At 41.7% G+C, this 23,102-nt stretch overlaps 1 protein-coding gene across 1 annotated transcript in view; it reads left to right on the forward strand.

Annotated features, from left to right (window-relative positions):
• The window catches only part of scamp2 (secretory carrier membrane protein 2), a 51,457-nt gene that overhangs the window by 22,576 nt on the left and 5,779 nt on the right, over positions 1–23,102 (forward strand). Inside the window, exons 3-8 of the mRNA XM_068015499.1 lie at positions 1,227–1,322; positions 6,010–6,121; positions 9,512–9,640; positions 17,187–17,346; positions 18,290–18,391; positions 22,849–22,966. Of these exons, the coding sequence (XP_067871600.1) occupies positions 1,227–1,322; positions 6,010–6,121; positions 9,512–9,640; positions 17,187–17,346; positions 18,290–18,391; positions 22,849–22,966 (717 nt within the window). The remainder of the gene's footprint in view (positions 1–1,226; positions 1,323–6,009; positions 6,122–9,511; positions 9,641–17,186; positions 17,347–18,289; positions 18,392–22,848; positions 22,967–23,102) is intronic.

A 23,102-nucleotide genomic window follows, 5' to 3' on the forward strand; every position in this document is an offset into this window, starting at 1 on the left:
TCAGTGCAGACTCAATGGGCCGAAGGGCCTCTTCACTATTGTTCTGTGATTGAGAGTCACGAATGGTGATTAACATTGTGCAATCATCAGCGAACATCCCCACTTCTGACCTTATGATTGAAGGAAGGTCATTGATGAAGCAGCTGAAGATGGTTGGGCCTAGGACACTACCCTGAGGAACTCCTGCAGTGATGTCCTGGAGCTCAGATGATTGATCTCTAACAACCACAACCATCTTCCTTTGCGCTAGGTATGACTCTAGCCAGTGGAGTGTTTTCCCCCTGATTCCCATTGACCTCAGTTTAGCTAGGGCTCCTTGATGCTATACTCGGTCAAATGCTGCCTTGATGTCAAGGGCAGTCACTCTCACCTCCTCTTGAGTTCAGCTCTTTTGTGCATGTTTGAACCAAGGCTGTAATGAGGTCAGGAGCTGAGTGGCCCTGGCAGAACCCAGACTGAGTGTCATTGAGCAGGTTATTGCTAAGCAAGTGCTGCTTGATGGCACTGTTGATGACCCCTTCCATCACTCTATTGATGAGAGAGCAGGTTGCTGGGGCGGTAATTGGCCGGGTTGTCCTGCTTTTTGTGTACAGGACATACCTGGGCAATTTTCCACATTGCAGGGTAGATGCCAGTGTTATAGCTGTACTGGAACAGCTTGGCCAGGGGCGTGGCGAGTTCTGGAGCACAGGTCTTCAGTACTATTGCCGGAATATTGTCAGGGCCCATAGCTTTTGAAGTATCCAGTGCCTTCAGTCATTTCTTGATATCACGCGGAGTGAATCGAATTGGCTGAAGTCTGGCATCTGTGATGCTGGGGACTTCAGGAGGAGGCTGAGATGGGTCATCAACTCGGCACCTCTGGCTGACCGTAACCGAAAGAAAGCAACTTGTTCGCCTGCTGCCTCGGTCAACTTTCCCCTCGTAACTGACAGCACCAAAAATGCACATTAGCTGGTTCTTCATTTTAAAGCTGCTTGTTGGATGTTGCTGATACAAATTAACTACTGTTTTTGTTTATAAACACTCATTACACTTCAAAAGTGAAGATGTGATGAGGCATGATATAAATGTGATTGTTACTTTTAAATATATTTTTTTATAAATTTGTAAATGCCCCTCATGTCTGTTAATTCCCAGAGCATGTGTGTGGAGAGGGATTGAAGCTACTTAACTCAAAATTTGCAATTTAGTTTGTTCCTAACTCAGTTTCTGTCTCTTTTTAGACACCTCCTATTTCAGATACCAAAGTGCCAGCTGGACAGAAGACTACGCCTTCACAGCCAGCAATATTGCAGCCTACAGTGGAACCCAGTCCTCAGGTATGGAATGACTAGTCAACATTGTACAAATCCATTGAGCAGTTAGAACTGTGGAGTATTACTGTAAATGCAAAACTTTGTAGAGACCAACTTCGTTCAGTTCGTGGTGCTCAGATTTGTAAGTCGGAAGGTTGTGGGATCAAGCCCCACTACAGTTGAATACACTATCTAAGACTGACAGCTCAGTGCAGTATTGAAGGAATGCTGCATGTTGACGGAGCCATCTTTCAGATGAGATGTCAAACTGAGACACTCTGTCTGCCCAGATGGATGTAAAAGATCCCATGGCACTATTTGAAGAGGAGCTGGGAGTTGAATCCTGACCAACATTCTTCCCTTAACCTGTTTTTGGTGGTGTTGGTTATCTCATTTGAGGTACATTCCTGTGAGCAAATTACCTGGGATATCCTGAGGATGTGATAAGGTGCCAAATGAATGCAGTGTTTTTCTTTTTATCTCACTACATAGGACAGTTAAAAATGAACAAAAAAACCTGACCATTTTATGAACATATTGAAATAAAGTTTCTTCACCTTCTTTTCCTCGTAATATTTTCTTACCTTACAGATTATAACAACTATAATTGTTGATAAATTCAGTGTTTTATAATTCATATAATATTTTAAGAGCAATAAAAAGTTAAAGCCTGGGCTCACCATGTACAATTTCCCTTATTTGGGAGGGTGGGTAGACAAGTTGGTTTCCGGCCTTTTTTATTGACAGGCGATAGGAACCTTCTGTGTGGCAGTAGCCTGATGTAACTTGGGCATTTCCTCAGTGAAAAAAGGCAGTCTACTCTTGAAAGCGCTCTTTGCAGGAAATCAGTCCTCCAAGCTAACTGACCACTCCATGATGCAGCATATTGCAACAGGAATATGTTGTGCCACTGTCCTGCATGTGCAATTACTTGGACTGGACCCACTTTACATTCATTAGTCTAGGCTTTTATTTGTTATAAATATGAATTTCCATAGAGTATGGGTGGCACAGTGGTTAGCACCGCAGCCTCACAGCTCCAGCGACCCGGGTTTGGTTCTGGGTACTGCCTGTGCAGAGTTTGCAAGTTCTCCCTGTGACCGCGTGGGTTTCCTCCGGGTGCTCTGGTTTCTTCCCACTTGTGGGTTGATAGGTAAATTGGCCATTGTAAAAGTTGCCCCTAGTGTAGGTAGGTGGTAGGAGAAGTGAGGGAAGGTGGGGATGTGAGAGGGAAAATGGGATTAATGTAGGATTAGTATAAATGGGTGGTTGATGGTCGGTGTGGACTAGGTGGACCGAAGGGCCTGTTTTGGCGCTGTATCTCTCTGACTCTATGATTCTATATTTGAGTAGATTTGGGGCCATTCTAGGTTTTTTTTTCTCATTTGGGATTGATTTGGTACCTTCTTAGTACAATGATCGTTACTCCCAATTTGTCAAGCTGAGAAGTTAGCAAAGTCTTATCAAGTCTTAATACGATTTGGTTTCAAATAATGTTAGTGACCAGAAAACAAATGTTTCTCCATAGATTGAGGGCACTTTGCTCTTGTGTATTACTTGGTGCCAGTAAATGGTAATGATGGTGAAACTGTCAGCGTTCGCCTTATTACTCCATTAAACCGACGACGACATCCTTGGAGTCTACATATGCGTAGAACAACACTGAGATCCAGAAGTTGCTGTCAATGATTCTGAACTTCTCCAGAGGATGTGGTGTTGAGGTTCACCTTTCCCTGCTCCAGACTATAATTAATTGAAATCTTCTGAATGAGAATTTCCCCTTTTGCCCTGTTAGTCTTGAAAAGGTTGCACCTTGTTGAATGAGGGGTAACTGAGTTTATAACTGTGCGCTAATTTCACAGTTACTGCTAAACCCCCTCACTGACCATGAGAAACTAATTTTATATTTGTCGAATGTCAAATTTCTCCATAATTTCCGCATTTTAAAAAAATTTAGAAGATTTGTTTGTCATTGGATTAAGATAGAAGCTTAAAATAATCATTTGTTTCGCTATCGGAAAATTTTAAATAGAAGGATGTCAAGTGCTTTTAACCTCCTGCTTTGCTGTGTGTGAATACTTTAGTGTATTTACATGCTTGCTGACATCACTGCTGCTGCACACCAAGACATTACCTTGCCTAGGTGCCCGATTTAAACTGCTGTCGGGAAAGGGAAAAACCACACCACAGAAATTGATAGGTTTTTGTGGGCAGTTTTCTTCAAGGGCATCGGTGAGCGCATGCTTTGCTGTTGACTGCAAAATTCGGGCCTTTGAGTTGGTTGATGTCCACAGTATACAACATGGAATTCAGGAGATGTAGAAATGCCACATAATGTGCATATGGTTGAAATGGCAGTGTAGTGTCAAACCCATACTGGTGTTGGCTCCCTTGAAGGGGATTGCAACATCTATTGTAATGAGTACTGTGATGTTGAAATGCCTGTTGTAGAATGCTGCTGTTCAGTCCCAAGCAGCCATACCCCTGAGGAATCTGTTTTCCACCCTACGTTGTGACATTGAGAAAGATTCATCAATACCACTGATGCTGTAAAGTTCCTCTAACACAAATATTTTTTCAAGTCAACTTTCAATTTTGCCTTATCCTGTACTTCCATGTATGCATGCTACTTTCATATTGATGTTTGTTTAAGTTTGTGACCATTTCCTGCTGCCAAACCTATAATCAAGAAACATGGTGCTTTATCACAGTGAATTCAACTTCACAGGCAATTAGCCAGCAGCAAGGGTGAGTTACAAGACAGTAATTCGATTAAGGAATATATAATGACATCTGAGCTTTCAATATTGAGGCACTTTCACAGTTGATGTGAACTCAGTAAATTACTGTATCTGAAAAGTTAGTGTTCAGTCATATTTAATTTTAGAATTATTCTAAATAGTATCTCAAGAATTGCAGTTGCTTTTAGGTTAATACCAGTGCTACATATTGTAGTAAAACAAGAGTCAGTCTCAAAAGTTCTGTATGCTCCAAATTTATATAGGGTTTCATTGATTTTAAGGGTTATAATCCTTTTAAACCTCCAGCTGACAGTTTACTCTGAAATGACATATTTCATGTTTTAGGCAGATTTAAAACAATTGTTTTAATATTTTTGATCCACCTGGTTCATCTATTGAAATTTAAGAATCCTTCCTTTCAGCTATATCTTATTTTTGAGGATTTGTTCAAAAAAATCTTGGCCACTTTCTACAATTTAGAGGGTGGGATGGTGGTGTTCCTATCGTTTTTCATTTTAAATAATTCATTCTGATCATGTGAATTTTTTTGTAATTTGGAGTGTTTATAGTGTGCAACCCTAACTGTGTGATCATAACTTGCATCAATGACTCTACACTTCAGGTAGAAATGAGAACTTTTGAGATGGGCTCTTTCAGTTATTGAAGATCATGGAGTTAGACTGTCTAGCTTTTATTGCAGATACTACTGTTACAGCAGGCCAGGAAGTTTCTGACTACCTTATCCAGTCCATTATCTACTCCAATTAACAATGACAAGTATTCAGAGACCTGCAGGTTGTTAGGGGGAATTCCTTTCGAATATAAAGACAAGGTGAGAAGGAAGATAGGTCAGGTAGGCAAACTAGCTGTTTCCTGAAAAAGACATTTTTTTTATTAATAAATGTAAAGTTACAAATTGTGTTACCATCTGTATTCCCACAGTTCTAGTATCTTTTTCCAGATCAATTATCCGAAAGATACATTTCTATATCAGTCTAGTTTGAACAAAATAACTGTCTTGGTATCCTGATGACATCAAACAGAGGCATCCAAAGTTCAAATCCAAATATGAGAATGGAACCCAATTTCTTTCAGTTTTAGTAGTTTCATGGTCCTATGTGTTGCTGAATAAGTGGTCATGCAAACTGGATGGGGAACCATTAAGATACTGCCCACCCCCTTCTTGCACATATGCCTCATTTTTGAATTGAAAATGAGTTATTTCATTTCTGTTGTCAGTATCACCTCAGTTTGTAAAGCAGGAGAAAAATTATAATTTAATACCTTTCAATAATCAGCACTACATAAAAAATTTCAAATGTCAGTGTGAGCTGCATTGCTTCTGAAAATGACTCTTTTTTTTTCTGTTTTGGCTATGATCCTGCAGTGAAAGTGGTAGTGTTCCCAGTTTAGTGTTCTCATTGTGGGATGCCAAATAAAGCACCCGTACTTGGGTTTAATGATGTAGCCCAATTCTGGTCTCAAGATTGCTTCCTAATGCAGCAATATGATTCTTAAAATTTAACACACTATCATTGACTATTTTTGCTGTGTGTCTGTGTCCACCAAGAACTGGGTTGAGTTGGTATTAGCTCATTTTAGGGAGGACACTTGCAATCAGCAGAGAAGGAGATGATCTTCTATCCCATCAGTTAGATTTGGACTTGAGTGCCAAAGTTGAAAAGGCTGTGTGCAACCTCACTCTGGAAACCTGGTCCTCCCCCCTCTCCCAACATTCAACTGTTTGATGAAGCATGGCTTAGCAGTAGAGATCCAAGATGGAAGGGGAGGAAAAGAAAGTTAGCAGAGCCAGTTCTGTATTCAGATTACATAACTGGCAGTTGTTTCTGGTGCCCCAGCAGTCTGCTAGTGAAAATGTTTAAAGCGTTTGGAAAAATAGTAATGAGCAATTTTTCTACAAAGATATTGGTTTCTCCCCGTTGCTTACATTTTGTTTATGTACTATTCAGGCCAGTGCTACAGCTGCGCAGTTGGCACTGCTTCGGCAACAGGAAGAGCTAGAAAGAAAAGCTGCAGAACTAGACCGCAAAGAGCAAGAACTGAAGAATGAAAGTTATACTTGTAAGGACTTGCTAACTAGTTTATAAGCCCTTGCTGACTATCACTCCTGTCCACACTAACCTCCGTTGACTCCCTATTCCGCAGTGTATTGACTTCAGAATTCCATCCTTTGCCTACAAATTTCTGCATCATGTTGCTCTGCTCTACGTGTATAACTTCCTCCAACCATATGCTCCTGCTCAAATCTTATGTCTTTCAGACTCTCAACTGCTGTCCATTTTCTCTCCTTTTTTTGTTATTCATTCATAGGATGTGGGCGTCGCTGGCCAGGCCAGCATTTATTGCCCATCCCTAATTGCCCTTGAGAAGATGGTGGTGAGCTGCCTTCTTGAACCACTGCAGTCCATTTGGGGTAGGTATACCCACAGTGCTGTTCGGAAGGGAGTTCCAGGATTTTGACCCAGCGACAGTGAAGGAACGGTGATTTTATAGTTCCAAGTCAGGATGGTGTGTGACTTGGAGGGGAACTTGCAGGTGGTGGTGTTCCCATGCATTTGCTGCCCTTGTCCTTCTAGTTGGTAGAGGTCGCGGGTTTGGAAGGTGCTGTCTAAGGAGCCTTGGTGCGTTGCTGCAGTGCATCTTGTAGATGGTACACGCTGCTACTACTGTGTGTCGGTGGTAGAGGGAGTGAATGTTTGTAGGTGGGGTGCCAATCAAGTGGGCTGCTTTGCCCTGGATGGTGTCGAGCTTCTTGAGTGTTGTTGGAGTTGCACCCATCCAGGCAAGTGGAGAGTATTCCATCACACTCCTGACTTGTGCCCTGTAGATGGTGGACAGGCTTTGGGGAGTCATGACGTTGTTTAGGCCGCATTTGGAGTACTGTGTGCAGTTCTGGTCGCCGCACAACAGGAAAGATGTGATTAAGCTAGAGAGGGTGCAGAAAATATTCACAAGGATGTTGCCTGGTTTGGAGGACTTGAGTTATAAAGAGAGATTGGATAGGCTGGGTCTGTTTTCCCTGGAGCGAAGGAGGCTGAGCGGGGACATGATAGAGGTATATAAAATTGAGAGGCATAGATAGGGTAGATAGCCAGAGTCTGTTTCCCATGGTAGGGGTGACTAAAACTAGAGGGCATAGATTTAAGGTGAGAGGGAGGAGGTTTAAAAGGGATCAAAGGGGTAAATTTTGGGTATCTGGAATGAGCTGTCTGAGGTGGTGGTGGAGGCAGGAACTGTAGCGACATTTAGGAGGCATCTGGACAGGTACTTGAATGAGCATGGCATAGAGGGATATGGAATTAATGCAGGCAGGTGGGATTAGTATAGAGAGGCATTATGGTCGGCATGGACATGGTGGGCCGAAGGGTCTGTTTCTATGCTGTACGAGACTAATTCAAGTGCCGCTTGATGGCACTGTTGATGACACCTTCCATCACTTTACTGATTGAGAGTAGGCTGATGGGCGGTAATTGGCCGGGTTGGACTTGTCCTGCTTTTTGTGTACAGGACGTACCTGGGCAATTTTCTACATTGCCGGGTAGATGCCAGTGTTGTAGCTGTACTGGAACAGCTTGGCCAAGGGTGTGGCTAGTTCTGGAGCACAGATCCTCAGTACTATTGTCAGGACCCATAGCTTTTGCAGTACCCAGTGCCTTCAGTCGTTTCTTGATATCATGCGGAGTGAATCGAATTGGCTGAAGTCTGGCATCTGTGATGCTGGGGACTTCAGGAGGAGGCTGAGATGGATCATCAACTCAGCACCTCTGGCTGAAGATTGTTGCAAATGCTTCAGCCTTATCTTTCGCACTGATGTGCTGGGCTCCCCCATCATTGAGGATGGGGATATTTGTGGAGCCACCTCCTCCAGTTAGTTGTTTAATTGTCCACTGCTATTCACGGCTGGATGTGGCAGGACTGCAGAGCTTGGATCTGATCCTTTGGTTATGGGATCGCTTAGTTCTGTCTATCTCATGCGCTCTCGCAGTTTGGCACGCAGATAGTCCTGGGTTGTAGCTTCACCAGGTTGACACCTCATTTTGAGGTATGCCTGGTGCTGCTCCTGGCATGCCCTCCTGCACTCTTCATTGAACCAGGGTTGGTCTCCTGGCTTGATGGTAATGGTAGAGTGGGGGATATGCTGGGCCATGAGGTGACAGATTGTGGTTGAGTACAATTCTGCTGCTGCTGATGGCCTACAGCGCCCCATGGATGCTCAGTTTTGCATTGCTAGATCTGTTCGAAATCTATCCCATTTAGCACGGTGGTAGTGCCACACAACACGATGGAGGGTATACTCAATTTGAAGGCGGGACTTCGTCTCCACAAGGACTGTGTAGTGGTCACTCCTACCAATACTATCGTGGACAGATGCATCTGCGGCAGGCAGATTGCTGAGGATGAGTTCAAGTATGTTTTCCCCTCTTGTTGGTTCCCTCACCATCTGCTACATACCCAGTCTAGCAGATATGTCCTTTAGGGCTCGGTCAGTAGTGGTGCTACCGAGCCACTCTTGGTGATGGACGTTGAAGTCCCCACCCAGAGTACGTTTTGTGCCCTCGCCACCCTCCGTGCTTCCTCCAAGTGCTGTTCAACATGGAGGAGTACTGACTCATCAGCTGAGGGAGGGCGGTAGGTGGTAATCAGCAGGAGGTTTCCTTGTCCATGTTTGATCTGATGACATGAGACTTCATGGGGTGCAGAGTCGATGTTGAGGACTCCCAGGGCAACTCCCTTCCTACTGTATACCACTGTGCCACAACCTCTGGTGGGTCTGTCCTGCCGTATGACTGTACCAGAGCCTTCATCCAGCTTGCCCTGGTACTGTGGAATTCTTTCACCAAACCCTTATTTATATCTTGCAGTACTCTTTCACCACAGGCTTGCTTAAAACCTACCTCTTTTGGTATCTCCTCTAATTCTTTCATTAATGCTGCTCTCGTCCAGCCCTCAATGGGAAAGTCGTTGGAGCTGTTTTGTTGTGTTAAAGCTGCTATAGAAATTAAAGTTGTTTATAAGTGTTGGGGCTTGATTTGAGAAATGCAGCCAGTTGAAGCATCAGTGCATAGTTATGGAATGTTGGGAAAAGATCACTAGTATAAACATGGGTGTTGGGGCAAGAAATATTAAATGTTTGGGGAAAAAACAAAAGCAATTAACTCCTTGAACTGTGATTTCCAGAGCTAGTTTAATAGTTGCATTCCTCCATTGTGTTGAAAGACTATTAACCCTACATGGAGTCTTAAAGATAATTGTTGCATGAAGTTAGATATAATGAAAGCAGTTATCCTGACTCAGTAAATGCATAGATATCAGAAGAGAATGTCATGTCGGGTTGAGTTCTGTCCAATGCATCTGCTCCTAAGCTGCATTGACGATTTAAAAAAATTAAAACTTATCAGTTGAAAGTATTTGGAACCTTTTTTAAAGAAGTTTCTTCATTCTTCGATACAGCGCAAAGAAATAACTGGCCCCCTTTACCTTCGTTCTGCCCCATCAAACCATGCTTCTACCAGGACATTGCGGGAGAGATCCCATCAGGCTTCCAGAGGACAGTAAAAATGCTGTATTACTTGTGGATGTGTAAGTTACAACCAATGATTTCTCGAAATTTTATTTGTGCGGCCTGTTCATTTCAATGTGCGGTACCAAACCTCTACCACCCTTTGTGTGAAGAAATGCATCCTAACATCTCTCCTGAACGGTCTGGTCCTAATTTTTAGACTATGCCCCCTAGTTTTAGAATCTCCGACCAGTGGAAATAGTTTATTTTTATCCAGCCTGTCTTTTCCTGTTAATATCTTGAAGACTTCGATCAGATCACCCCTTAACCGTCTAAATTCTAGCGAAAACAGGCCTAATTTGCTTAATCTCTCCTCGTAACTTAACCCTTGTAGTCCAGGTATCATTCTTGTAAACCTACGTTGCACTCCCTCCAAGGCTAATATATCCTTCCTAAGGTGTGGTGCCCGGAACTGCTCACAGTACTCCAAGTGGGGTCTAACTAGGGTTTTGTACAGCTGCAGCATAACCTGTCATATTCCTCTAGATATAAAGGTTGGCATTCCATTTGTCTTTTTGATTATTTTCTGCACTTGCTCGTGGCATTTTAATGATCGATGCACCTGAACCCCAAGTCTCTTTGGGCATCCACTGTACTTAACCTCTTCCCATTTAGAAAGTACCCTGCTCTATCCTTTTTTGGTCCAAAATGGATAATCTCACACTTGCCCGCATTGAAATCCATCTGCCACAGTTTTGCCCACTCGCCTAGTCTGTCAATATCTCTTTGCAATTTTATGCTATCGTCTAGACTGTCTACAATGCTGCCTAACTTTGTATCAGCAAATTTGGATATATGACTTACTATGCCATCATCCAAGTCTTTAATGAATAATTGAGGCCCCAACACATCCCTGCGGGACACCACTAGTCACATCCTGCCAATCGGAGTACTTGCCCATTATCCCCACTCTCTTGTTGCCAACCATTCAACCAACTTCCTAACCATGTCAATAATTTACCCTCAACTCCATGGGCTTCTACCTTAGTTAACAGTCTCTTATGTGGGACTTTATCAAATGCCTTCTGGAAGTCTATATAAATAACATCCATAGACATTCCCCCTGTCTGCTATTTTAGTCCCTCTTCAAAAAATTCAAAGAGGTTTGTCAGGCATGACCTTCCCATCATGAATCCATATGCTGACTGTCCCTGATTAACTGAAATTTTTCCAGGTGTTCTTTCACCCTATCCTTGATTATAGACTCCAACAACTTGCCCACCACAGATATCAGGCTAACTGGTCTGTAATTTCCTTGGTTCCCCCTTTCACCCTTCTTAACAAGTGATGTGACATGTACAACTTTCCAATCCAGAGGGACCACTCCTGAATCTAGGGAACTCTGAAAGACTATAGTTAGGGCATCTACAATGTGCTCGCCTACTTCCTTTAATACCCTCGGATGGAAACAGTCAGGTCCTGGGGATTTCTCACTCTTTAGTTCCATTAATTTCCTTGTTACTGATGTTTTACTTACGTTAATTGTATTAAGTCCCTGTCCCCTATTAATTTTTTTGGGACTTCCGGCAAGTTATCCTCCTTTTCAGCTGTAAATACTGAGGCAAGGTAATTGTTCAACATGTCTGCCATTTCCCCATTATCAATGACAATATCTCCGTTTTCAGCTTTTAGTGGGCCTACATTGCTCTTGACCACCTGCTTTCCCTTTTATGTAATTTTAAAATTTCTTATTGATTTTGATGTCCCTTGCAAGTTTCTTTTCATCCCTTTTAGTAGCTCTTATAAGCTGCTTTGTGACCCTTTGCTTGTCTTTGTATCGATCCCATTCTGCTGGATCTGTGCTGCGTTTTACATTTTTATAAGCCCTTTTGTTTTATGCTATCCCTAATCTCTTTGTTGTCCATGGCTGTTTTTTCTGTGAAATGGAGATTTTTGCTCTCTGGTATATACTCACTCTGTATTTCGTTAAATGTTTCTTTAAATATTCTCCACTGTTCTTCAGTTGTTTGACCCATTAACAGATCTATCCAGTTTACTGTGGACAGTCTCTGTCTCATCCCGGTAAAGTCAGCCTTACTCAAGTCTAAAATTCTAGTAGCTGATTCGTGCTTTTCACTTTCAAACGCTACCTTGAATTTGATCATGTTGTGATCACTATTTGATAAATGTTCACACACAGTTAGCCTACTAATTAAATTTGGTTCATTACTCATAACTAAATCTAATATTGCCTGTCCCCTTGTTACATCTAGGACATATTGCTGTAGGAAACTATCCCAGACACATTCCAGAAATTCACTACCTTTCTGACGGGTGCTAGTCTGCCTCTCCCAATCTATGTGTAAGTTAAAATCCCCCATTAATACTACTCTGCCTTTGTTACACACTTGCCTAATTTGTGCATTTATACAATCTAACACCTCAGAACTGCTACCAGAGGGTCTATATACAACACCTATTACAGTTTTAATTCCCTTTCTGTTCCTCAATTCCACCCATAAGGTCTCCACTGGATGCTTTTCCCTCATTATATCCTCCCTCACCAATGATGTGATATTTCTAATCAGTAAGGCTACTCCACCCCCTCTGCCATTTTCCCTGTCCCTCCTGTAAACTTTATAACCAGGTATATTTAGTTCCCAGTCCTGACCATCCTGCAGCCACGTCTCCGCAATGGCCACCACGTCATAATCTTCCATTTGAATTTGTTCCTGCAGCTCATCTAGTTTATTCCTTACATTCCGTGCATTTGTATATAGAACTCTTATTTGGGCTATACCCCTTAACCGGTCCCTCAGCACTAATGCTTTATTCGCCTGTTTATTATTTCTCTCATCTGGTTTAACCAGTATACTTGCAGTTTGGTAACAATCAGCCTCACCACTAACCTGCACTCCTACCTTCTCCTTTAACTTCCTGTTTTTCCATGCAACTGAACCCTCTCAAGAACTTGTGGTTTTCCTGTGATGTAACTTTTTTTTCACTCTGTTTTTACTCCTTTTAAATTACCCCAAAATTAGATTATTTACACAAGGAACCTTGATTCCCTAAGAAAAAAAAAATTACCTACTATATTTTTTAAAAAAAAAGAACTGTAGACCTTTCTCTTTACTTTAGTTACAAACCCAGCTGTTTAGAGTTATTCCCTAACAGCAGTTAGTCACCAACCAATCACCTTGTAGCTTTCAGTGATGTCACTGACTATTTTTCAAACCTCCAGCGCTGTCTGAGAGAACTCCCGGTCTCTTTATGCTCCGCTCTTGCTGTTTCCTGTTCGCAGAGTCCTACTCTCTCCTTAGTTATCCTCTTACTCTTAATCTATTGATCAAAACATCATTGGGTTTACCTTGATTTTGCTTGCCTATATTCTTTCATGGCCCTCTCTTTGCTTTCCTAGTTTCCTTTTTGATTTCACCCTTCCACTTTCTATACTCCTCTCAGCTTTCTGTAGTATTGAGTTATTGGTGTTGGACATTAGCTTTCCTTTTCTGCCTTAGCTTTCCCTGTAGTAAAGGCCTGCTGAAGTCACAACAAAAAAAACCTGATCCGAACCCGACGGAACCACATCGGACCCGAGTCCCTCCTTTTCCCCCCACCAGAGCCCGACCTGACCACCGCAGTGTTCCCTTTACTTACTTGCCTTCCGACTCCCAATCTTCAGGAAGCTGCAGCATGACCGTGATGACGTCATAGAGACGCTCACACGCTCACTGCGCAGACTCAGTTTCCCTGCTTGACGTCCCGGACTCTCAGCTCAAGTAAGTTTTTAAATTTTAACACTTGCCTGCAATTCTTGCACTGTGTCTCCAGCCTGACCTGGACCATGCCCGAACCCGACATATGGTCCCGTCGAGTTCAGGTCGGGTAGCAGACCTTTACCCTGTAGGCTCCTTGACATCCATGGAGCACTAGATTTGGCCGCCTCATCCTTTTTCTTTGTGGTAACGTGTTACCCTGGATCCCTTGAATCTCCCCTTTGAATGCCTCCCACTGTTCTGACACTGATTTACCTTCAAGTAGCTGTTTCTGGTCCACTTTGGCTAAATCACTCCTCAGTTTAATAAAATTGGCCTTGCCCCAATTGAGAACTCTAACTCCTGTTCTATCTCTGTCCTTTTCCATAATTATATTAAAACTGACTGAATTATGATTACTACTGCCAAAATTCTCTCCTACTGTCACTCCTTCCACCTGCCCAGCTTCATTTTCTAAAATTAAGTCTGAAACTGTACCCTCTCTTGGGCTTGCTACATACTGGGCAAAAAAGTTCTCCTGAATGCACCTCAAGAATTCTGCTCCCTCAATTCCTTTCACACTAAAACTATCCCAGTTAATACTGGGGTAATTAAAATCCCCTGCTATTACTGCCCTATTGTTCTTGCATTTCTAAGGTTTGCTTACATATCTGCTCTTCTATCTCCCTCTGACTGTTTGGGGGTCTGTAGTACATTCCCAGCAGTGTGATTGCCCCTTTTTTGTTTTAGTTCAATCCATATGGCTTCATTTGATGAACCTTCCAACAGATCATCCCTCCTAACAGCTGTAATAGTTTCCTTGACCAAAATTGCCACTCCCCCTCCTTTCTTATCCCCCTCCCTATCGCATCTGAAAACTCTGTAACCAGGAATGTTGAGTTGCCATTCCTGTCCCTCCTTAAGCCATGTTTCTGTAATAGCTATGATATCATACTGCCACGTGTCTGTCTGTGCCCTCAGGTCATCTGCTTTATTTGCTATACTCCTTGCATTGAAATAAATGCCCTTGAGCACTGCCAAACTTTTTTTTGTACTTTCTAACCCTTGTTTCCTCTGTCTTCCAGACTCATCCATGAATTTTCCGCCATCCATTTTAATTTCTGATTTTGTCCCAGCTGAGTCTATCCTCTGGTCCCCATCACCCTGCCAAACTAGTTTAAACCCTCCCCAACAGCGCTAGCAAAACATCCCGCAAGGAACTCAGTCCTGGCTCTGTTCAGGTGCAACCTGTCCAGTCTGTGCAGGTCCCATCTCCCCCAGAGCCTGTCCCAGGAATCTGAAGCCCTCATTTCTGCACCATCTTTCCAGCATGCATTCGTCTGTCTTATCCTTCTATTTCTATACTCACTTGCACGTGGCACTGGGAGTAATCTGGAGATTACTACCTTTGAGACAAGGCCACTGCATTAAATTGGAGCTTTCATGATTTGTAATTTTAAATCAGTTGCACTTGATCCTGGAAAAAAGCCAAGTTAAATTACTGTTCAGCTGTTGGTAAGCTACTAGAGCCGGTAATATGGGATGAAATTACTTAACTCTTGGAGAAATATGAGTTAATTGGGATTATTCAGAACAAATTTCTAAAAAGGAAGGTCATGCCTGAGCAACCTAATAATAAAATCCTTTGAAGAAACAAAACCGATAATTAAATGGAACAGAATGGGTGTAGCTTTTCAAAAAACGTGTTAAGGTACCATGTGAGATCTTATGGTGGGCACTTTGACAAATGTGGTTTGGGGAATATGGCTGCATGAATAGAGAAGTGATTGGAGGGCAGAAAGCAAACAGTCGGGATAAAAGAAAACTTCTCAGACTGCAAAGATATAGTGAGTGGTGTATTTTAATGTTTGTTTTCATACTATGTTTAAAATTCCAATTTGGTAAAAAGTTAATTCTATTATATATTGGGGGCACTTTTTAAATTTATTCTGTAGTTAAATGTCCTGAACTTAAGATTGCAATTTGCTGATACAAAATTTAGAGTCTGGCAGACTGAATGTGTGAAGCAGGGCATAGATAAGTCCGCAGGGTGGTGGGCAGGTAAGTGTCAGATGCAGTTCACTGTAGAAAAATTTGCTATAAGTTTTTTTTTTTTGTTTTAAATTTCATCTTGGAATGTGAGCATTGCTGGCAAGGCTAGTGTTTATTGCTTATCCCTAATTGCCCTTGAGAAGGTCATGGTAAGGTGCTTTCTTGAACTGCTGTAGTCCTGTAGTGTAGGTACACCCACAGTGCTGTTGGGGCGGGAGTGCCAGGATTTTGATCTCTTGACAGAAGAAATTGCACCTTAAATAGTAAAATTGTAAATTGAGGGACCATAGCATGCAGATATACAAGAAAAGCTGGCAGCACATTGATAGGCCATAAGAATCATAGAATAGTTACAGCACAGATGGAGGCCATTCAGCCCATCGTATCTGTGCCGGCACTCTGCAAGAGCAACTCACCTGATCCTACACCCTGCCTTTTCTCTCGCCTTGGAAATTTTTTCTCTTCAGATTTGGGCATCACTGGCAAGGCCTGCATTTATTGCCCATCCCTAATTGCCCTTGAACTGAGTGGCCAACTCAGAGGGCATTTAAGAGTCAACCACATTGCTGTGGATCTGGAGTCACATATAGGCCAGACCAGGTAAAGATGGCAGATTTCCTTTCCCTAAAGGATATTGGTGAACCAGATGGGTTTTTGCAATAATCGACAATAGCTTCATGGTCGCCATTAGACTAGCTGGATAATTATCCACTTTTCTTTTGAAGGCCTCAATTTGAATCTGCTGCCACCACACACTCGGGCAGTATATTACAGATCCTAACCACGTGCTCAGTAAATGTTTTTCCTATCGCCATTGATTCTTTCACCAGTCACCTTAAATCTGTGTCCTCTGGTTATGGATACTGCTGCCAATGGGAACAGTTTCTCCTTATCTATTCTGTCCAGACCCCTCGTGATTTTGAACATCTGTCAGTTCTCCTGTCAATCTTCTCTTCTCCAAGGAGAACGGCCCTTGCCCCTCCAATCTATCCATGTAACTATTCCTCATCCCTGGAATTATTGTTGTGAATCATTTCTGCATCATCTGTAATGCCTTCCTGAAGTGTGATGCCCAGAACTGGACACACTATTCCAGTTAATGCAATAGCACAATACAAGAAAGGTAAGCAGAATCCTTGGTTTTGTTATCCAGATGTACAGAATACTAAAGAAAGGAGATGATGATGAAATTGTACAAGGCCTTATTTAGGCTGTTGCTGGAGTATAATTTGCAGTTTTAAGCATTCTATTATAGGAAGGATAGAAACTCAAATGAAGGTTCAGTATAGATCTACTAGGATGAGGAATTAGTTGTGAAAAGATGCTTGAGAAGTTGGAACTATTTTCACAAGTTTAAGTCTGTAGAATGACTTAATAGAGGTCCACAGATCACATAGTTATGGCCATCTTGTTTGTGTTTGATTGCTTTCACTAGTTGGTGAGATGGTAACAAGGATGTTGAGAGAAATCATAAAAGGGAAGGTTGATATATTTTTAAGAGGGTGGTTAAATTACAAAATTCTCAAGCCATTTTTTAAGCAGAGCCTATAACACTTTTTCTCAAGCAACTACTTTTTTTTAAGAGGAATATGAAAGTGGATGTTATTTGAGCAGGTTATTGGCTTAGACTGGGTTTAAGTTAAAATCTGTTCTTTAAAAAAACATAGACTGGCAAAGACTTGATGGTCTGACTGCGTTCATAACATTCTATAATTATTTGATTTTAGAATCTAGGCAGCAAATTACTTTTTGAAGTGATCATCTGGTTAAATGTCCTTGTCAGTCATTGAAATCTTGGTTTTTTTTTTCCTTCCAACAGTTCATGCAGTCACACTGTTTTTGAACCTCCTTGCTTGTCTGGCCGAGTTTATTGTTGAAGCAAAACATGGAGTAGACTTTGGCTTGGCAATCTTGTGGTTTTTACTCTTCACTCCTTGTGCCTTCCTCTGTTGGTATAGGCCAGTTTACAAGGCTTTCAGGTAAAGTATAGTCGGGGTCAGTGCTGATTTTCATTTCACCATGCCTGCGCACTTGATGGCGTCTGCTAAGAATTCTGACTTCGTTTGAAGAGTGCAAGCTGCATTTCTGATGGCGACATAACTTTTGTAACTTGGCTTTATAATTTGCTTCTGATGGCAAATGCATCAAAACTATAACATTCCTACAATACTCTTAACAGAAGCATAATTTTGATTTGTTCAATCACTAGTTTGGTGACCCTGGTAACATAATATACATTGCAAGGCCTAAAACTATGCATCTGCGATTTGCCAGGGGAGTGTGTCTCTCTTGACTTCCCATGGTGTTGCACGTGGGGAGTCAAGACCACATGTAGTCTTTAGGTGAAGCAGAATTAAGCATGGGAGATAATTGGACCTGCACACGCCATTTTAACATAAAGGACAATCCATTCTTATTTTATATTGTAGTTCTAAATTCCAGTATCCACATTTATTGTAGAAACTACTTTCAGAGATGAAACTGTTGTAACATAAGTTTTGAAACAATAGTCTGAAAAGACAAGAATAAAAATGGAGAAAGATAAACTTCTTGTCATGAGAATCACACATAAATAGACTTAACATTTGAGAGCCAAAGACCAGACTAAAGCTAGATCTAAACTTCATCAGGAGACTATGACTAACTCGAATCAAATCTTGAGATCCTATGATGAGGATGAAATTACAAAATTTAAAATTTGAGAGTTTAGAACACTGAAGTTGATGCAGCAAAATATTAACATCCATCAAGCATAATTTATTTCAGGTAACTGAATCATATGGGACATAAAGTTGATTTTCAAAGTGGTTGCCTTGTGTGTAACCAAAAAAAAAATCAGTGTTAAGGTACTGACGTTGGAGTGAACTGTGGGAGTGGTTAAATATGTTAAACTAATTTTTTTTTTTCAATCTTGTTTTTCAGGTCCGACAGTTCATTCAACTTCTTTTTCTTCTTCTTTGTGTTCTTCTGTCAAATTGTTCTATATGTTATTCAGGCAGTTGGCATTCCCAACTGGGGTGTCAGGTAAGCATTTCATTCCGTGATAAGAGAAAGAAACGTGACTCTTCTGTGTGATTTTTGTTGTCTTCTGTGAGCTATCTGTGGCTTTCTGCATATTTTTCTATACCCTTTCTTCAACAGATTCCAGTAGTCTGTATAGGCAGCTGATGAGACACATTCCCTGCTGACTATTCTAGCCACTGGAGAGGCACGTATTTCTTATACTGACCATTCTTTTCCACTCAATGCTGTGTGTATGTTTTTTAAACCTCTCCCTTTCCTTAATCTGCTCTGCTCTGCTCTTTGTGTGATCATCTAGTCTCTGGCATCACAAAACAAGCTTGCCTTGGCTGATCCCTTAGTGACTGTTGTCCACTTGTAGCACATTTCTTATGGTTGCTGTACTGCTGGTTGATTACATTCTTTGAAGTCCCAAAACAAATATCCCGCTATATTGGCACAAAATGGATGGTGCTACAAATGAATTGCATGTATTTCTGACAATATAAATCGCTCCTAACATTGTCTGGTTTAAATAATTAAGATAAAGTACTCATCAAAATGCAGTCTATTCCCGATAACGCAATTCTTTTTGGAATGATCAAAAACAAAATTTAATTATTCAGCAATTTGAATTGGATTTAACCAAGGGAAGTAAAATGGCTGCTTTCAGAAAAAGCACGAGAAGAATGTTATCCAGTAATTCAAATTGATTTTTTAATTGAGGAGTAGACTGTACAGTGTATTTATGGTTTTGCATTATTCCCCCTCACCCTTGATTCTAACTTTGCTCTGTTAACTTCTACTCAGGACTAGACTAATTGTATTACTGAAGCAAGGGCCAACTTTAATTCAAATTGAGTTCATTCTTGGCTATAAAGAATTCTGATCTAGTCCTGCCCAATTACCTCACTAGCAGGAATCCATTGCAAGAGCACTGATTAGTTCAGTTTCACCTGTCCCAAATAAGACCCTTTTTCATGAGGTGGTGATATTGTATTTTTGTTAGTTCAATACCCTATTAAACATTTTGCATACTCATATAATCTGTGGTAGATTTGTTGATTTAGTTTTACAACAATTAAATAGAGACTTTAACAAACCAAAATGTCCCTGGAAAATTCACAATAGGGGTAGCACGAAGTGCATTAGACTCAAATATCTTATTTGTATATACTAAACTTGATTGGCTTATTCAGGATTTCATGCAGAGAGGCAATTCTGTTACTTCAATAATGTAAAAGACTCGACCCCATGTTAATTTAACTTCATTTTTTTTGTCTGAATTAATGTTTGTTTTAAAAATGGATGTGTAATAAACTATCTTTGAGCCTTGCCCTAACAAAACTACTGGGACCAAGACTAGTTCAACAGAGTGAATATTTGATCCAGATTTGGAGTTGCATAATAGGAACTATTTACCAAAGACCTTTCAGTCTGGTGACTCATCAATCTCTGAGAGTGCTCTGTCTCTGTATCTGCTGTGATGTTTGCTATGAAGATAGGTTGGCCCATCAAGAGGGTGCAGCACCAATGAGCAGTTCTGCAAAGTTCAAATAGTCAAACCCAGTTGAATAAGAGGCGTAATGAACATAATCAAATATAATTAGACAAAAGAACAAAGATAATTACAGCACAGGAACAGGCCCTTCGGCCCTCCAAGCCTGCGCCGATCCAGATCCCCTCTCTAAACATGTCGCCTATTTTCTAAGGTTCTGTATCTCTTTTCTTCCTGCCCATTCATGTATCTGTCTAGATACATCTTAAAAGACCATCGTGCCCGCATCTACCACCTCCGCTGGCAATGCGTTCCAGGTGCCCACCACCCTCTGCGTAAAGAACTTTCCACGCATATCCCCCCTAAACTTTTCCCCTTTCACTTTGAACTCGTGTCCTCTAGTAATTGAAACCCCCACTCTGGGAAAAAGCCTCTTGCTATCCACCCTGTCTATACCTCTCATGATTTTGTACACCTCAATCAGGTCCCCCCTCAACCTCCGTCTTTCTAATGAAAATAATCCTAATCTACTCAACCTCTCCTCATAGCTGGCGCCCTCCATACCAGGCAACATCCTGGTGAACCTCCTCTGCACCCTCTCCAAAGCATCCACATCCTTTTGATAATGTGGCGACCAGAACTGTACGCAGTATTCCAAATGTGGCCGAACCAAAGTCCTATACAACTGTAACATGACCTGCCAACTCTTGTACTCAATGCCCCGTCCGATGAAGGAAAGCATGCCGTATGCCTTCTTGACCACTCTATTTACCTGCGTTGCCACCTTCAGGGAACAGTGGACCTGAACACCCAAATCTCTCTGGACATCAATTTTCCCCAGGACTTTTCCATTTACTGTATAGTTCACTCTTGAATTAGATCTTCCAAAATGCATCACCTCGCATTTGCCCTGATTGAACTCCATCTGCCATTTCTCTGCCCAACTCTCCAATCTATCTATATTCTGCTGTATTCTCTGACAGTCCCCTTCACTATCTGCTACTCCACCAATCTTAGTGTCGTCTGCAAACTTGCTAATCAGTCCACCTATACTTTCCTCCAAATCATTAATGTATATCACAAACAACAGTGGTCCCAGCACGGATCCCTGTGGAACACCACTGGTCACACGTCTCCATTTTGAGAAGCTCCCTTCTACTGCTACTCTCTGTCTCCTGTTGCCCAGCCAGTTCTTTATCCATCTCGCTAGTACACCTTGGACCCCAAGCGCCTTCACTTTCTCCATCAGCCTGCCATGGGGAACCTTATCAAACGCCTTACTGAAGTCCATGTATATGACATCGACAGCCCTTCCCTCATCAATCAACTTTGTCACTTCCTCAAAGAATTCTATTAAGTTGGTAAGACATGACCTTGGCTAACTCTGGAATTTTGGTGGGAGAGGTTGGTATAGTGAGGTCATGCTATACTATTTGTGTCTGTAGGAAGGAATCTATCTCCTTTTAAAAAAAATTTTAATTTCTGCTGCAGTTGTGGGATTTCTTCATCCTGGGCTACTTTCTAAAAACTGGCCTGATTTGTTGCACTGTGTTTCACTGTGTCCTCAAGAATTTAAAATTCCAGACTAGATAAAATTCCTGCTATTGAATTATTCCTTCCAATGCTGGATGAGCTGGAAATAACACCAATGTTTTACATGCTCCATAACCATGACACTCTCAATTTTAAAGACTTAAGATTATATCAAGTGTATAAGAACACTGTCCCAGAAGGGAAAGCAGTTGCAACTGGACTGAGCTGTCTGTTCCCTGTAAATATGGGTCCAGAGTGTCAGATGACAAAAAAAATTGGCAATCTCATTCAGAGGTCACGGGAGGTTTAGAGGGGATTTGAAGAAAAAATTTTCACCCGGAGGGTGTTTGGAATCTGGAACTCACTACCTGAGGGGGTGGTAGAGGCAGGGACCCTCAACATTGAAGTATTTAGATGAGCACTTGAAACATCGTAGCATACGAGGCTATGGACCAAGTGCTGGAAAATGGGATTAGAATAGTTAGGTGCTTGATGGCCGGCACAGACACGATGGGCCGAAGGGCCTGTTTCTGCGCTGTATAACTCTATGACTAAGTTGTGATGCCATCAGCAGGCGATTGTTAATATGCAAGATGAGAACCAGTTTCTTATAGAGACTCGACAGTAGAAATTCATTAGCAATGCCTGGTCATTTAGGAAGACATCTAGTGCCTAAGTGTTGGCTAAGTTTCTTGAAGAACTTTTTAAAATCCGGACCAATGCCAAAAAAGCAGCAGCACCGGGTTGCAAGGGGAGAATCTCTGCTCTGGTCAGGGAAAACTGGTGCCTTTATGTTAAGTAAAGGGCCCACTGAGTGGATTAGCATACATGTATTATTCATTATTTTAGTGGCATACAAACTCCAGTTATTTGTATCAAATTCTGTACCCTGTGTTCTGTCTGTTTTGCCTATTGTGGAATAAAGCAGTTTACAAATTGCACAGAACAACAACTCACTGTTAACTCAATCCATCCTCAGAGATTGGAGTACATGTGTAAGATGCAGAGATCCAATCCAGAACTCGAGTGTTTCTTGGGACCGACTGCTTCTCTAGAAAATACAGGGCAGGGAGAGTCAACTCAAGTAAAAAGCAGTGATTAGATTACTTAAGGGAGCGCCTGACATACTGAACCTGAGAAGCTATCTCTGGCAGACCCAAATTCATGGCATCTGGTAACTGAATCATCTTTACCTTCTGTGATCTACACAGTTGGCAAAAAAAAGACTTGCAGCTTGACATGCTTTCTGTAAATTATGTCGAACTACAATAGTTTCCCAAGACTCTTCCTTCATCTTATCATGCTGATGAAGTGGCATGATTTTGCTGGTTTTATTTAGTAGTTCAACCTACCAGAACGGTTTGCCTCTTGCCTTAACAATAGTCCTTGGATTCTGTAAAATAGTGATAACATACTACCAAGTAACTAACTTAACTCATTTATTTTTCAGTGGTTGGATTGCAGCTCTTAGTTGGACAAAAACGAACCTTGCTGTGGCAGTGGTCATGATGGTGGTAGCAGTATTCTTCACTGTGTGTGCAGTCTTGTCTTTGTTGCTGGTGCAAAGGGTAAGAATGCCTAATTCTATCTCTGTAACATTGCCTGCTTCATTCTGACCTCAGCTCATCTTTCACTGAAACTCCTATCCAAGCCTTTACCACCTCCAGACTTGACTAATCCTGGCCATCCATCCTTCAACCTCCA

The sequence above is a fragment of the Heterodontus francisci genome, chromosome 35 (genome assembly GCF_036365525.1).
Source record: "Heterodontus francisci isolate sHetFra1 chromosome 35, sHetFra1.hap1, whole genome shotgun sequence".
NCBI classification, from domain to species: domain Eukaryota; kingdom Metazoa; phylum Chordata; class Chondrichthyes; order Heterodontiformes; family Heterodontidae; genus Heterodontus; species Heterodontus francisci.